We start from the raw sequence: 15752 nt of genomic DNA on the forward strand, positions 1-15752 counted from the left end.
TGAATTTTTCCTCTTCTAAAATTATAGTTAAAGATTGATTCATGCTAAGGAACATTCAAGTACAATCTAAGGTGTTCCACCACATCGCTCTACTTTTCCTGGTTCACAGAAATATATTTAGGAATTATAGAAGATGTTAAAATGAATGAAAGTTATGAACCTGCCAGGCCATGGTGGCGCACGCCTTTAATCCCAGCACTCAGAAGGCAGAGGCAGGTGGATATTGGTGAGTTTGAGGCCACCCTAGTCTACAGAGTGAGCTCTAGGACAGCCAGAGCAGAAATCCTTAATAAATAAATAAATTTAAAAAAAGAAAAAGAAAAATCTTGTCTCTACAAACAAAAAGAAAAAGTTATGAACCCTGTAGGTAAGGACCTTGCAATGTACTACGTATAGATAGAGGAGAATTCAATGAGGAGACAGCAAATAGAAAAAAAATTCATGAAAAGCCTAAGACCAATACAAATTTATATAGATTGCTGTGGTTATTTTCCATGCCTCTACTTTTAGCCATCAAGTGGGACACTATCAATAATTATGCAAAGACACCCAAATGTAAACTAATACTATGTTAAACAAATCAAGATACAGACTCGCTCTACTCTGTTGCTTTCACTCTTTCTTATGGGTGTTTTCGTATCACCTATAAGGATAAGCTAATGTGTGCACACTTACCTTCATACTCTGACAGTTATTAGCATATGGCCAACATTATTTTCTCTACCTTCACCCCGGAACTCGTCACTCTATTTATTGAAACCAAATCCATAAACATTGTCTTGACTCATCACTCAGTATTTTCTCACCTGAATGTCTCACCTTATCAAAGAATTCTTTTCTCTTTCAGCACTGCAGTTCTGATGGTCCATCTCTGTCAGGACACCATCTCTAAATGTCAGCACTACTCCCTGATCAGCTCCAAGGGAAGAGTCAGAACAGGAGTGTCTCCTAGCCAGTCTTTTTCTGCTCTGGACGAATGGCTTCATATTGCTAGATGCAGATGCTGAAGTTCTCATGAGAGTCACTCTTTTGTTGCTTTGCCTTAAGGTGTTTCTGTCCTCTATTGAGCTATCACAGACTGAGTCCACTCAATACCTCAGTTCTCCAGAAGTGGTCATCCCCCGAAAGGTGACCAGCAGGGCCAGGGGTACAAAAAGTTCAGGATGGCTCTCCTACAGCCTGAGGTTTGGGGGCCAAAGACATATTGTCCACATGAGAGTCAAGAAGCTGTTGGTTTCTACTCACTTCTCGGTGCTCACCTATAGAGAGGAACATGCCCTTCTTAAGGACTATCCCTTTGTCCCTAGTGACTGTTACTATCATGGTTTTGTAGAGGGGGCCCCTGAGTCTTTAGCTGCTTTCAGTGCCTGCAACGGGGAGTTTCAGGGAGTGTTACAAATGAATGGCGTCTCCTATGAAATCAAACCCATAAGGCACTCCAGCACATTTGAACACCTAGTTTATATATTAAACAATGACAAGACACAATGTCCACCTATGATGTGTGGTTTAACAGACAAGAGAATGCCATACCAACATTTTGAACATGAAGATCCCGAGAAGCCATCTGTGAAGCAAAATTCTGGAAAATTGTGGAACAACACATGGTTTCTGGAGCTGGCTGTCGTGGTAGACTATGGTTTCTTCACTTACTCTGAACGCAATTTGTCAAAGGTACGAGAGGATGTGGTTCTCATTGTTAACATGGTAGATTCCATGTACAGGCAGCTGGATACCTATGTGACTTTGATGGGCATTGAGATTTGGAATCGAGGAAACGTTTTTCCAATGGAGAACATACATCAGGTCTTAGAAGATTTTTCTCAGTGGAAACAAGTCAGTCTTTCTCAGGTACCTCATGACACAGCCCATATTTTCATTAGAAGCTCACTTATAAGTGTGCTTGGTATAGCCTATGTTGCAGGAATATGTCATCCTCCTCTTGACTGTGGGGTGGAAAATTTCCAAGGAGACTCCTGGTCTCTTTTTGCCAACACTGTGGCCCATGAGTTAGGTCATACTTTCGGTATGCAGCATGATGAAGAATCCTGTTCTTGTGGGGAAAGAGGTTGTGTCATGAGTACTTTCAGAGTACCAGCAGAGAGATTCACCAACTGCAGCTATAGCGATTTTATGAAGACTACTTTAAACCAAGGAACTTGTTTGCACAATCATCCAAGACCAGGGGCAGTCTTTCTGGTGAAGCGCTGTGGGAATGGTATGGTTGAAAAAGAAGAGGAGTGTGACTGTGGATCCATACATGAGTGTGAGCAAGATCCCTGTTGTTTGTTGAACTGTAAACTGAGGCCTGGGGCTGCATGTGCTTTTGGACTTTGTTGCAAAGACTGCAAACTCATGCTATCAGGGGAACTCTGTAGACCAAAAGTCAATGAATGTGACCTTCCAGAATGGTGCAATGGAACATCCCACCAGTGCCCAGAAGATGGCTATGTACAGAATGGGGTCTCCTGTGGTGTCAGTGCCTACTGCTATCAAAAGCAGTGTAATAACCATGACCAACAATGCAGGGAGATTTTTGGCAAAGGTGCAAGAAGTGCATCTCATAACTGTTACAAAGAAATGAACTCTCAGGGAAACAGATTTGGCCACTGTGGCACAAATGGCACAGAATACCTAAAATGCAGAATGTCAGATATATTTTGTGGGAAAGTCCTGTGTGCAAACGTGGAGGACATTCTCCATCTCCCGACTCATTCTGTTTTGCAAAAGTTTTATGCCAATGGTGATAGCTGCTGGAGTACTGACCACCATTTAGGGATGGGTGTACCTGATATTGGTGAAGTGAAAGATGGCACCACCTGTGGAAAAGAAAAGATCTGCATACACAGGAAGTGTATCAGCCTGCCTGTCCTTTCAAATTCCTGTCTTCCTGAGACTTGTAATAGGAAGGGGATATGTAATAACAAACATCACTGCCATTGTGACTATGGGTGGTCCATGCCTTTCTGCCTGCACAGAGGCTATGGAGGAAGTATTGACAGTGGTCCAACATCTCCAAAAAGAAGAGTCAATATTATGAAATTGTCAATAATTTTGACTGTTTGGTTTATTATAACTTGTCTGTTAATAGCTGGACTTTATAAACTATATCATTGGTCCCAAAGAGACTAAGGCTTGTTCACCTGGTTAAGAGATTATCTAACTTAACATCTTATATATTAAGTTTGGCAACAAAACATTATTATATATGTGAATCTAAGCATATTTGAGAGTTTATAGAAAGATGAGTGTACCTTCCCCTTAATCAGTATCAGAAATATTGCCAACAGATACAGGTAATTCCTAATGTGTTCTTGGATGTTGTTTATAATATTAAGCAGCAAATAAAACGTATTGAGAAATGATAATATCTGACCCACCCAACTACTTGAATTTATTTGACAAACAAAAGCAAAGAGGGAATCTTTGTTAATTGTTGTTTCTTTCATTAAAAACTCATGACCTTGTTTCCCATGTATCCAATGGCCTGGCTTGTCTATTTTCTTTGCTGTTATCTGGCAGTTTAGGAACCCTTTTGGTTGGAGTCTTTCTGTGAATATATATATATATATATATATATATATATATTCTGTGAATTATATATATATATCCATCCCATGGAAGAGGATTATTTTATATGTTTTGTTCATTATCCTTTTCTGCACAGTACCCAATTCAAACAGACATTTGAATGAAGAGGAATATTAATTGCATAAAATATTAAATTAGTAGGAAAAGGATGCCTGTTTACTCATTTTGGAGATGTCACCCTGGCCCTCTGTTCAAACCTACTAGAGTTTTTGTTTAGACTTCAACAGTGAATGCTCACTATGTTTATTTAAAATACTGCTGTGTGTATCAGGGTACCTGACTAGTCTTTTGTGCCCAGCTTGTCCCATCCTTAGTCTGTTCTTAGCATTTTAAAGAGCCCATCTCTTGAAAACATAGATCAGTTTAGACAGTCATCACAGTTGAAGATGCCATCCAAATAACATGGACTCAAGTGACCTTTCTGATGTCCTCCTTCTGTTGTTTTCAAAGTATGTTTGGCTGTGTCATCCTTGAACAGCTGTCTCTGTGTGGAACTGTCACTCCAAAATGATTACTAGCTTCTGCCATGCCTTTACCCTTGGGAACTCCATTCTATTCCCCAAAGAGATCCGACCTTTGGGAAACAATGGAACTACATGATATTTCACTCGTGTTCCCTTGTTACTTTATGGTCACGCCTTAGTCTTCTGCATCCCAGTAGATGATGAGGACCAGGGCAGACCATGTACCACCCAGAGTTACAAAGGAGAAAAGCATAGCTGAGGACACCATAGAGACGGAAGAGTGGAGCACGATTCTGGTCGAGTTAACCTTGGCTACCAGTGGTGCAGCAGCAAAGACTGACTTGTTTTAGTGTGCATGTGTTCACATGGAGACAAAAGGCAGGTTCTCTCATTTGTTAATTTTCAAAAAAAATTATAGAATTATTTGAAATTGACTAAGATGTATTAATCTAATGTTATTTTATGATTGCAGACTTTTGTATATATGCCTCATACTACTTTGAAATAATCAATGGAGCCACCTGATCATGGACTTATGGCACAAAAAGTGAAAAAAAAAATCAAAACAGACACAAAAGATGGTTCACATGTTAGTAATTTAAGCTATCACCCTAGAATGTGAATATTCTGTGAAGGACCAGGAAGTGGAAGGGCAAAGTACAGAAACCCATACAGGATGGGTTAATGAGTGGTACCTGAGATTATACTGCTTCTGCTTTTTTGAGTAGGTTTTGAGTTTATCTTGCTGTAAGGAGTAAGATAGTTATCCAGTCATACACTTTCCAGATGGTAGCCATTTGCCAAAATAAAACTTTTTTTTTTTTTTTGGTTTTTCGAGACAGGGTTTCTCTGTAGTTTTGGAGCCTGTCCTGGAACTAGCTCTTGTAGACCAGGCTGGTCTCGAACTCACAGAGATCCGCCTGCCTCTGCCTCCTGAGTGCTGGGATTAAAGGCGTGCACCACCACCTCCCGGCTAATAAAACTTATTTTAAGAGACATTTTTAGGCTGCACTTTTAATCCCAGCACACAGGAGGCAGAGGCAGGCAGATCTCTATGAGTTTAAGGCCAGCCTGGTCTATATAGCAAGTTCCAGGACAGGCAAAAGATACATAGTGATACTCTGTTTCAAGAAAGAAAAAAGAAAGAAAGAAAGAAAGAAAGAAAGAAAGAAAGAGAGAAAGGAAGAAGAAAGAAAAAAGGAAGGAAGAAAGAAAGAAAGAGAAAGGAAGAAGAAAGGAAAAAGGAAGGAAGAAAGAAAAAGGAAGAAGAAAGAAAAAAAGAAAGGAAGGAAGAAAGAAGAAAGAGGGAAAGGGAAGGGGGAAGGGAGAGAAGGAGGAAGGTTCTTTCCTCTCTTCCTTTTAAACTGAGAGGGAGGAAACTGTCAGTTTAAAAAGTTAATTTGCTGGACTGACAAAGTTTTAGAGCCTGACCATATGGAGGCATTTTCTCGATTGAGGTTTGCTCCTTTAAGATGACTGGCTTGGGACAAGTTGACGTAAGATTAGTCAAGGGATGTAACAGCAAGAAATAAGTCATGTCAATGAAAAACTCTCAAGAGTGGCTGCATTAGGTATTACATGCACTGGACACTAGACACAAGATTCTGTCCAGTACTTCATACCCACATAACTAAAAGAAACAAAAGTTTTCAGAATATCTTTAAAAATTACATTTATTTGCTGTGTGCACAGACACACATACATATGCCATAGCGTACATGTGGAGCTCAGGGGACAACCTGTAGGAGGGTCTTTCCTTCCACTATGTAGGTCCTGGAGATCAAACTCAAGTTGTCAGGCTGGGCAGCAAGCACCTTTAAGTTTTGAGGGAAATGATTTCACACTGTTAGACAACTAGATTTTGATATCATAACTCTTGCTACAATACCGAAAACATGCCATTAGCTTTGTTTCTGGCAGAATGTAGAAGGGCTCTGAGAAGAAAATTAGTGAGAATTAGGAGGCTCTTGCCATGAACACCATGGCAAGCTCAAGTGAAGAAACTCTTAGTAGAGACCAGAGAACAGGAATTCTAAAAGGAACTGGCAGAAAAATAGCCAAACTCTGGCCTATGCATTGTGAAAAATGAAAAGGTTACTTAAGGAGTTTATTAATCTTGATAGAGAAATCTCTGGACGTTTCCTAATGGCTTCTGATGCAGTAAGAGGAGAGAGAACGAAGCAAGGAGTCACTCTCTTTCTAATTACAGCTTAGAGGAAGTATTTCCAGACCTGGCTTTCATGGGTTGGGAAATGAAACAATTTCTTATCCTTAATTACCTGCATATGGCAAAAGACTATCCAGTAAGAGTGGCTCGGGGAGTATGGTAAATTCTATTTTTGTATATGATGTCAGTAAAATCTCAAAGAAATTGCTCAGAGAATATTTGTTTATATACCTTAAGACAACTTCGGTAGTGCCTCAGAGAACAGCTAAATGCCTTGTGAAAATATCTTCTGGCTTAGAATTTAGGGGTTTGGTCATATAGAAGCTTCACATGAGGTACAAAGGTAGAGAGGATTTATATTGAAGAGATTTGTGAGTGTGGCATTTGCCAATGGAATATAACCCCTATAAGATATAGAAAACTCAGTTTTAAGAGAAAGGATAGCTGGGTAAGGCTATTATTGATTCCTTTTCTCTCTTGTTAGCTACATAACATCACCTAGTACTATGAGAGAAGGCTGTCGGTATAGGGAGGATGCTTCCAAGTCAGTTCTAGATAAATTTCTTTAAGTTCTGTGTCCAAATTATGTGGTATCTTTAGCAATAGGAAACTTATTTTCAAATTCTGAGACATCATCAGTTATCCTACCCAGCTGTGATGTCTGAAACAGCAATGATCAGCACGGCAAGAACAGTGGCCTGGGGTTAAACAACAGCTGTCTAATTAGACCTAAAATCGACTCAATAGGAGTTAATTTCTGTCAGGTTCTGTAAACCCAGACAATCACCCATGGATGGTAAGACCAAGGACCCTAGCTAGAGAAGAAGTGCTTTCCTAAACCAGTATAATTTATAACTACATCCTAAATGCTTTAGACACACAGATAAGTGTAGCTCCCTCCCATTGTTGAAGAAACATGTTTTCTGCAGCAGCTGGAGACCATTACAGAAAGCTACAACTGGTTCAAATGCAGGTAACAACTAACCATGGGGTGTCCATCTCAACTAATACATCTACAACATACCCAAAGTCTAAGGTTCAGGGAACATTGTGGAAGAAGGAAATGAGGATTTGTAAGAGCCAGAGGACCAGGATGCCCTGGTGGTGTCCTCTAGACATGAGAGGGAAGTTATACCCATGAAATCTCAAAATTATGATAACCCGAACAGTACCTGAACAATGACAGTGCCAGTTGACACACCAGTGAGCATAGGGGAAATCTCACAAGGCCTTATTTCTAGATAAACAGCTATAGTCAATGACTATTAAGGGAGACTCGCTCTTCCCCAGAGATGAGACACCAACTGGTTATCCAAGTTGTGTCAGCCCTAAAAACACACACATACACATGACATTAAATGGATTCAGCAGGTTGCATTTATATATTTATGTGAATGTAAAACACTCTATCTCAGGGGTTATAAGGCTAACAATGTGAGAAATCTTTCCTGTCTCTATGATGTAACAGCAAGTCAACAAAAATCATCTGATACTCATAATAAAAAGTTCTCACCTGAAAAAATAAATAAGGCATAATTGCAGAGAAAATACAGGTTAGACTAAAGGAAACATACTTAAAAAGAACCGGAAAGGTGCTCCGAACCCTCAAATATACGCAGGCATGAATCAGGCTGAGACTCCTTTTGTGTAAACGCAAGCCATTCTCTACAAAAAAGGAAGGTATATTCAGAGGGCCAAATTAGTAGCCCAGAGATTGAGATTAGAAGCCAGAGAATCACACTTTGCAAGCAGGTGTAGTTTTAAATGAAAGACTCTGTGCCATGCTCAGCTGCCTTTCGATATGGACTGTTTGTTGGTCATATGTCCCCTTTGCTTTAACACAGTTGTTTTGATTGGGGCCATTTATGGTATTTATCTTGTGTCAATTTTCCCACTGTATGATGAAAATAACTTGGTTTACTTGATTCCTGTGTGTGTTAGATTTCTGCAGCTGTTGGAGAATACAGGAGGAAAGCACCTTGAGAGGTTTCTTTTGACTCACATTGTCAGAGGTTTCAATCTACAGTTGGTTGGCAAAGGGGAGTGCCATGCTTGGGAGCTGTTTACTTCATGGTGGCCAGGAGCAGTCTGAGAGAGGGAGGAAAAAGCTGGGATCCCAATATTGTCTTCAAGGGTCCATCCTCATTGAATTAACTGCCTTCCATCTAGTCTCACTCCCCAAGGATTCTGTCACCTCCCAGTGGTGCCATAGGCTGCGAATCAAACCTTTAGTATATGTCATCTGAGATATGTAAGATCAAAACCATAATATTTTGTGCCTGCCCCCCATAGGATTATTTTTATTTCAGAATGCAAAATGCATTTAGTTTGTCTTCAAGGTTCCCAAAGTCTTACCTGTTCTAGTATTGCTGAAAAATCCTAGTCCAAAGTCTTCCTTAACACCGAAGGCGATATCATCCATGAGCCTCTGTTTAAACAGACAAATAAGGTGCGTGACACAACAAGATACAATGGCACAGGGTAAACAGTCCCATTACAAATGACAGGAATTGGGGCACAGGAACATAGGTTTAGCCTGAAGCAAAACTAAACCCAACATACCAAACAGTGAATGTTTCAGTAATATATCCAGCATCCAGGGCATTAACTACAAAGGGCCTGGGGAGCCCTTTCCCTAAATGCTTTGCTGTGTGTAGCCCAGATGACCACTCTTGGATTGGTTCTGCTCACTGTTTGTTGTTTCCCTCAGAAGGTGGCTTACATTCTGGCATCTCCACCTAATTAAACTAATTTTTGGTCTTTCTGTCTGTCTTCTTCTTCTTCTTCTTCTTCTTCTTCTTCTTCTTCTTCTTTTCTTCTTCTTCTTCTTCTTCTCCTTTTTCTTCTTCTCCTTCTTCTTCTCTCTTCTTCTCCTTCTCCCTTTTTTTGCTGTTAAATCAAGCTTCCCACAAAGTCTCAGAGAATGGACACAATGTAAACAAGTTCTTTGCCAAAATGAAATATGCATGAGCTCTAGGTCTGGTTCTAGCGGAACCTTCATTTCTGCCTGACACGTCATCATTGTCTTTGCTTTCTGCCTTCCAGTCAGCATTCTGGTCTTTGGAGCCCTCACTAGAACTGGTCCCTCACCTCTACTACTTCTAGGCATTCTGTAGTTTGCTTTCCCAGATCTTTCCACACGGAGCTCTTAAATGAATTGCAAATGCTCCAAACCACCTGTTATGTTTAGTCTTGGCAAGAACACACTCTTCACAGCAATTTTCTCTGTTATATTTCTGTGTATGTATCAAAATACCGACAACAAAAAACAGTGAGCAATGCTTTGCTTTTGGCTCATTGCTTCAGGTGACTTATCCAGCAATTGTTTGTTTCCATTATTTCTTGGCCCAGGGCAAAGCAGAACAACATGGTGGGGAGCATGTGGAGGAGAGCACATCACCTTCTTGTGGCTGGAAGCAAAGGGAGAGGAAGGGGAGGAGACTGGAGATCTCAATATGCCCTTCAGGGAAAGCCCTCAAAGGCATATGTCTTCCTTTTGGTGCCACTTTCTAAAGGCTCTATCTTCCAACTAAGCCAGAGACAGGTAACTAAGTCTTTTATCACATGCCCTTTGTGAGACAGGTTCCAAACCATAACAAGTCTTCAAGTCAAGAACAATTTCCTAGGTGCCTTGTTAGTGTAGTAGGTAGCACATCAGTGTCTCATAAGATCAACTGTACTCCAGGTTTAGATCATTTGTGAGAGTGTCCTACTACAAAAGCCAGAGTCTCTGCATTTCTTCACCTCTGAGGCCCCACTATCATTGCACCGAACTCCCACACTGGTAGTTCCTCAATCTATGGCCAAATTGCTACAGTGCCCTGCCTTTGGGATCATGCCAACTACCACATACTTCAGCCTCCTCCACTATGGAAACAGATGGCCATTAGAGCCAATCTATGTTTCAACAACATGGCACTGTTATGGGTATCTGACATGAGCCAAGATGGCTACTGCTGTACTTTAAGAGGTTCTAAATCAGCACAAAATCAGATCACATCTGGGCCTTGAGGCTTTTGCTAGCCTGCCTATGTGTGTCTTTAGGCAGGTGTGTCCATCTTCATCCAGCCTGTGTGCTTCACTGTATGCGTACCTATGTCTGGGTGCTGCCAGTGTGTGTTCGTGCATGCCTAGTGCCTGCCAGCAGCTGTCTGCCTACTCGCAAACGTACTTGAAAGGAAAATATACCTCTTATACCTGAAGTTCCTAAAAATCTCTTCAATCTCCTGGTCTTCAGTGACTTTCCTACTTTTCTGGCAGCAGAGTTTGTACTTTAAAGGCCTCGTAAAAAGTTACAGTGCCTCAAACCTGGCTACAGCAGAACCTGCACAACCTTGACAACTGAGCTCACAAAGCATCCTGCCCTCTGAGAAGGAATGAAGTGTTTCTGGCCAAAGAAAAAGCCAAAGGGAAGCCCATGGGACATGTGGTGTGACTCCCTGACATACGAAGTGGCCTAGAGGCCTGCTCAGGGGGTAGCCAGATCTCAGCTGTCAGGCCAGCCCACAGCACCAGTGGCAACTGGTGTCTGGAAGGGAATGGCACCATGGACTCCAGCCACACAAATTCCAAAGTTCGTATACTAAACTGTAACCCCCAGTTGGTCCTGCCTCAAAGCAATGTCCTTGACTTTGTTGACTCCCCATGGGAAGCTTTATTTTCTCTAAGGTGTGGAAGGAGGATGGGGGAGGTGGAGGAAATAGGAGAAGGGGAGGGAGTAGAAACTGGAAATGATATGTAAAATGAGAAAAAAAATATTTTTTTAAAAAAAAGTCTCTAAAGAGACAGTAAAAGTAATATTTAAAAAGCCACGAAAGATGGAAAATACACAGAGTCTGGATTATGTATATTATTGTGATTTCTTTAAAATTTTTGACTGATAATGAGCTAACTCTAGAGAGACATTTGATTGTGGAGGTTGCTAAGCTAAACCAACATATCTTGACTTCAAAATTTGAGTCTAAGGATATGTTACTTTGGAAAAGAGGTTCTGCTTTTCCACAGAGTATGAGAACCTGTGAATGAATTCCATATTAACGTGGCTTGGTGGACCAAGACTCCCCGAAATGTCTGTGAATCCTAAAGGTACGTCATCCAACAAATAGCAGGAAGCATTTTGGAGAAAACTATGCCCAAATTCCCAAAATGATTGCTCTAAATGTTTGTTTTCATTTAAATAGGGTTGATTATAAGTGGTTAATGGCCACCATCAATTGCTAAAAAAAGGGGGGGGGACAATATGATATAGAAATGGGTATTTTACATTGGTATGGACTTTGGATCATTAATAAAAATTTCAGGTCAATTTTGTTATATGTATATTTTCTACTCCTGTTTAAGGTATTATGTTAATACAGCTTATTTAAAAATGTAATGTATAATTAAAAATTACAGATTAATACATACTTATTTATAATAGTCAAACTTGTAGTCATGCTAGTTAATTTTCTAGATATACAGAGTTATATTTCAACTAGATATAAAATTATTAATTATTTATGAATGAAATTATTTATTAATGAAATCACAAGTAACATTTTCCAAATATAGGGAAATAGAAGCCTATCCAGACACAAGAGACACACAGAACATAAACCAATAAAGGCAAGAAAATAACTGTATTGCAGTCAAAATAGTAAATGCACAGTGTAATTGCTCCCAAATAAATACACTGAGATTTATCCTTACTTCTGAATGCCAAGCCTTATCTTGGCTTCTTTCTACCCAGCTTTTCTAACTTAAATTATCCCCTTTTCTTTATGTTTTGCTCTGGGATTTTTGCCTGTCTTTATTCTATATATCTTTCTTTCTTTCTTACTCCAGGGTTGGTTGTGAGGCTGTGGCTGTGTGGCTGGCTCTTGGCTCCTCTTCTCATTCTCCTTTCCTCACTCCTCTCTCCTTTTTTTCAAGATTTCTCCTATAGACCCAGCAGATGAAACAAAAAAGTTATGGGAAGACAATGAACCCTGGCAAAGGCTTGTGCTAATTTTGGGGAGAAATTAATAGCAATTTTCCCAAAAGTGATAGATTTAACCTTATAAAGAGAACTTCTTGGATTCTTCCCCAAATTGTACATAATGCACCAATAACTGGAGCCCGTTTATACTGATGCTAATAAATCAGGGAAGACAGGTTACAAATCAGAAGAATTAAGTAAGGTGGAACAAAGCTCCTATAATTCTGTCCAGAAGGCAGAATTACATGCTATTCTTATGGTACTAAGGGATTTTAAAGAACCTCTCGATATAGTTACTGATTCACAATATGCAGAAAGAGTTGTCTTGCATATTGAAACTGCTGAATTTATACCAGATGATACGGAATTAACTTCATTATTCATCCAGGTGCAAGACATAATCAGAAATAGGCTTTGTTCTATATACATAACACACATTCGATCCCATACAGGTCTGCCAGGTCCTCTAGCAAAGGTAATGCAGAAATTGATCAATTATTGATTAGAAGCATGTTGCAGGCGCCTCCGAATTCATAAAAAACATCCTGTCAATAGCAAAGGTTTAAAGAAGGAGTTTTCTATTACATAGCAACAAGCTAAGGAGATTATATAGAGATGTCCTACTTGCTCTTTCTATAACCAAACACCATTGCCTGCAGGGAGTAACCCAAAGGGTACTCAAAGAAATGAGATCTGGCAGATGGATGTTTCCCACTTTATGGAATTTGGTAAATTAAATATGTACACCACACCATAGACATGTATTCAGGTTTTCAATGGGCAACTGCCTTGAGCTCAGAAAAGGCTGATTCAGTAATCACACATTTATTAGAAGTTATGGCTCTCATGGGCATTCCTGCACAAATAAAGACAGACAATGGTCCAGCATATCTAAAAGATGATACTTTTTTTTGCCTATTACAATATAAAGCACATTACAGGTATACCAAATAATCCTACAGGTCAGGCAGTTATAGAAAGGTCAAATCATACTATAAAGGATATGCTGTACAAACAAAAAGGGATGGAAAATATCCCCCCAAATAGATTGCATAATGCTTTATTTACCTTAAATTTTTTTAACGCTAATGACAAAGGACCAACAGCAGCAGAGAGGCATTGGGTTATAAAAAAATTCTAAATTTAATCTACCAATGTATTTCAAGAATGTGTTGACCTCACATGGAAACCAGGAGATGTGCTACACTAGGGAAGGGGTTTTGTCTTATTTCCACAGGAAAAGAAAAACTATGGATACCATCAAAATTAATAAAGATTTGCTGTAAAAAGGAGAAACCTCTTTTAAAAAATGACAGCTCATACTACAACATGCAGGTGGTAAGGAAACCATATAGGGTTGGGGCAGGGTTCTGATCTTATCTTTCTTTACAGAAAAATACACATCACCAAAAATTCAAGAAACCCTGGATGTTTGAATGCTAACAAAAGGAAAAAATACCCACTAAGGATCATCTAGAAAAAGGAATATGGATTATGAGCCCAAGTACTGGTGTTTTTGGTGTTGGAGAACGGCTCTATATTTCTCTAAATCCAAGTGTGTTGTTCTCTGGTATGGGACAGAAGGAAGACTTTAGGAAAATTTTCACTTTCCCCATGTCTATATTGTCTATATCCTATTGTTCATTAAATATATGTTTATATGAACGATGTTTAAGTTTTCCACCACGATGGACAAGAGATTTTCCTACAGATCATTTTCCTGTAGTGATCTTTGAAGTTTCCAGGAAGAAGATGAGGCCCCACAGCAACAACCCCGCCTGGTTGGATGACAGATGACATCATGATGCTGATAGTGCTATTATAAGACTGTTTTTTTTTTTTTGGGTACCAGCTGCTGAAATGGTGCACCTTCTCATGACGTTCTGGCCAGAACTCCAAATAAGAACTTGGGGGAAAAAAAACCCTATCGACAGCTCGGAAATCATTTTCCACTATATTAGACAGTAATTTTGAAACTTAACTATCACTTTAATTGTGCAGAATCCCATAAAGAAAACATCGCCCCTATGACAGCAGAAAGCAATTGTAGAGGACAATGCCCCTTATCCCAAAAAGTTTGTCTTCAGGGTTGGGAACAACGTTTAGGAGTTGTTGATTATTACTTGCATTAGATAGAGGGTTGGGGTAAAAACTATGTTTGTCTTTAGAAAAAGGGATAAAAATAGTGGGTAATAGAATGAATACTTGTGAGATATTATTTTTGGATAATTTACATTGGTATAGTTTTTGTATATTGATACAAGTTCAAATTATATTTGTTATTTTTGTTTATTTGTGCACCTATTCAAAGTTATTCTGTCAGATTGTATATATGCATGTTTCTACCTCTGTTTAGGACATTTTGTATATTGATAAAACTTTTAGGATATATTTTCATATTGCATTATATATTATTCCTACTTCTGATCAAGATATTATACATTGTTTACATTTTGAGGTCATTGTTCTCATTTGTTGCATATTTGTTTACAGATTATTGAATATTTTGACATAATGTTTTAGTCTTTAACTTATACAGGTATTAAATATTATAGGTCAATAGTTGTTCATGTTTGTTGTACATACAGCCAGATCAATTAGGTTATTTTGATACATAGAGATTGTATTCTGTCTAGATAGGTAATCTTCAACCACTTTAAGGATCTGTAGAACATGGCATTTAAATAACTTAGAGTTCTGCTGACATGAGACATGATTGCTTCTGACAGCACTAATCTACTCCCAAGAGAATGTTGAGCACCAAAGATACTCCACTAAAAGTTTCTTTTCTTCTTGGCACAATTAGCCTTTGGGCAAGGAACTACCCATTCTTCAATCATGGACAAAGTACATGGTATCTGGAAATGGATAAGCAGCACACAAGAAAAAAGACTGTCAAATCTTGCCAAGACAGGGTAATATGGTTCTGAAAAATTTTCTGCCTCTAAAAATGGTCTGTCAGTTTTGCTAGGCCTTAGCCAAAGTTGGTTGCTTCAATGTTGCAAATGAGACTTTGGGTGATTGCTCAGACAATTAGATAGCTAATTGTCTCTGTCATATATTGCTCTCTTTGGAAGCTGCTTGATTGTACTTTCTGCCTGCTCAAAGTAATAATATCTCCCTTCTCAGGCCTTCGATGGGGTTGAAGATTAGATAGTTGTTGTTACTGTCCTCTTATGATCTAGCCAAGCCATTTCCTATACAAGACTTAGACTCCCTAGGATAGAATGTTTATTAAAACATTTAACATATGTTCCTTGCTTAATGTTGTTTATGCTGGTTGTAATTCTAATTATTCTTGATATCTGTTCCTATTGTATATAGTTTTGTATTGGGTTTGGAATTCTCTTATTTAAATAAAAGAGGGAGGTGCTGTGAGTTCTAGGACAGCCAGAGCTACACAGAGCAACTTCATCTGAAGAAAAACAAACAAACAAACAAACCCTAAAACCAAAATACATAAACCATTTTAACCATGTTGGACCATGATTGTTAAGAACACAGCCCATAGCCAGGCAGTGGTAGCACATGCCTTTAATCCCAGCATTTGGGAGGCAGAGGCAGGCAGATCTCT

General features: G+C 39.2%; 1 protein-coding gene across 1 annotated transcript; it reads left to right on the forward strand.

Annotated features, from left to right (window-relative positions):
- The first annotated feature begins 1014 nt into the window (after positions 1 to 1014).
- Positions 1015 to 3132, forward strand: Adam21 (ADAM metallopeptidase domain 21). The gene has a single exon (XM_041657932.1). The coding sequence runs from the start codon at positions 1015 to 1017 to the stop codon at positions 3130 to 3132; it is 2118 nt and encodes a 705-aa protein (XP_041513866.1).
- The last annotated feature ends 12620 nt before the right edge of the window (positions 3133 to 15752 follow it).

The sequence above is a fragment of the Microtus oregoni genome, unplaced genomic scaffold (genome assembly GCF_018167655.1).
Source record: "Microtus oregoni isolate MIOR12 unplaced genomic scaffold, Mior012 000009F_ref0000495, whole genome shotgun sequence".
Taxonomy (NCBI): Eukaryota; Metazoa; Chordata; class Mammalia; order Rodentia; family Cricetidae; genus Microtus; species Microtus oregoni.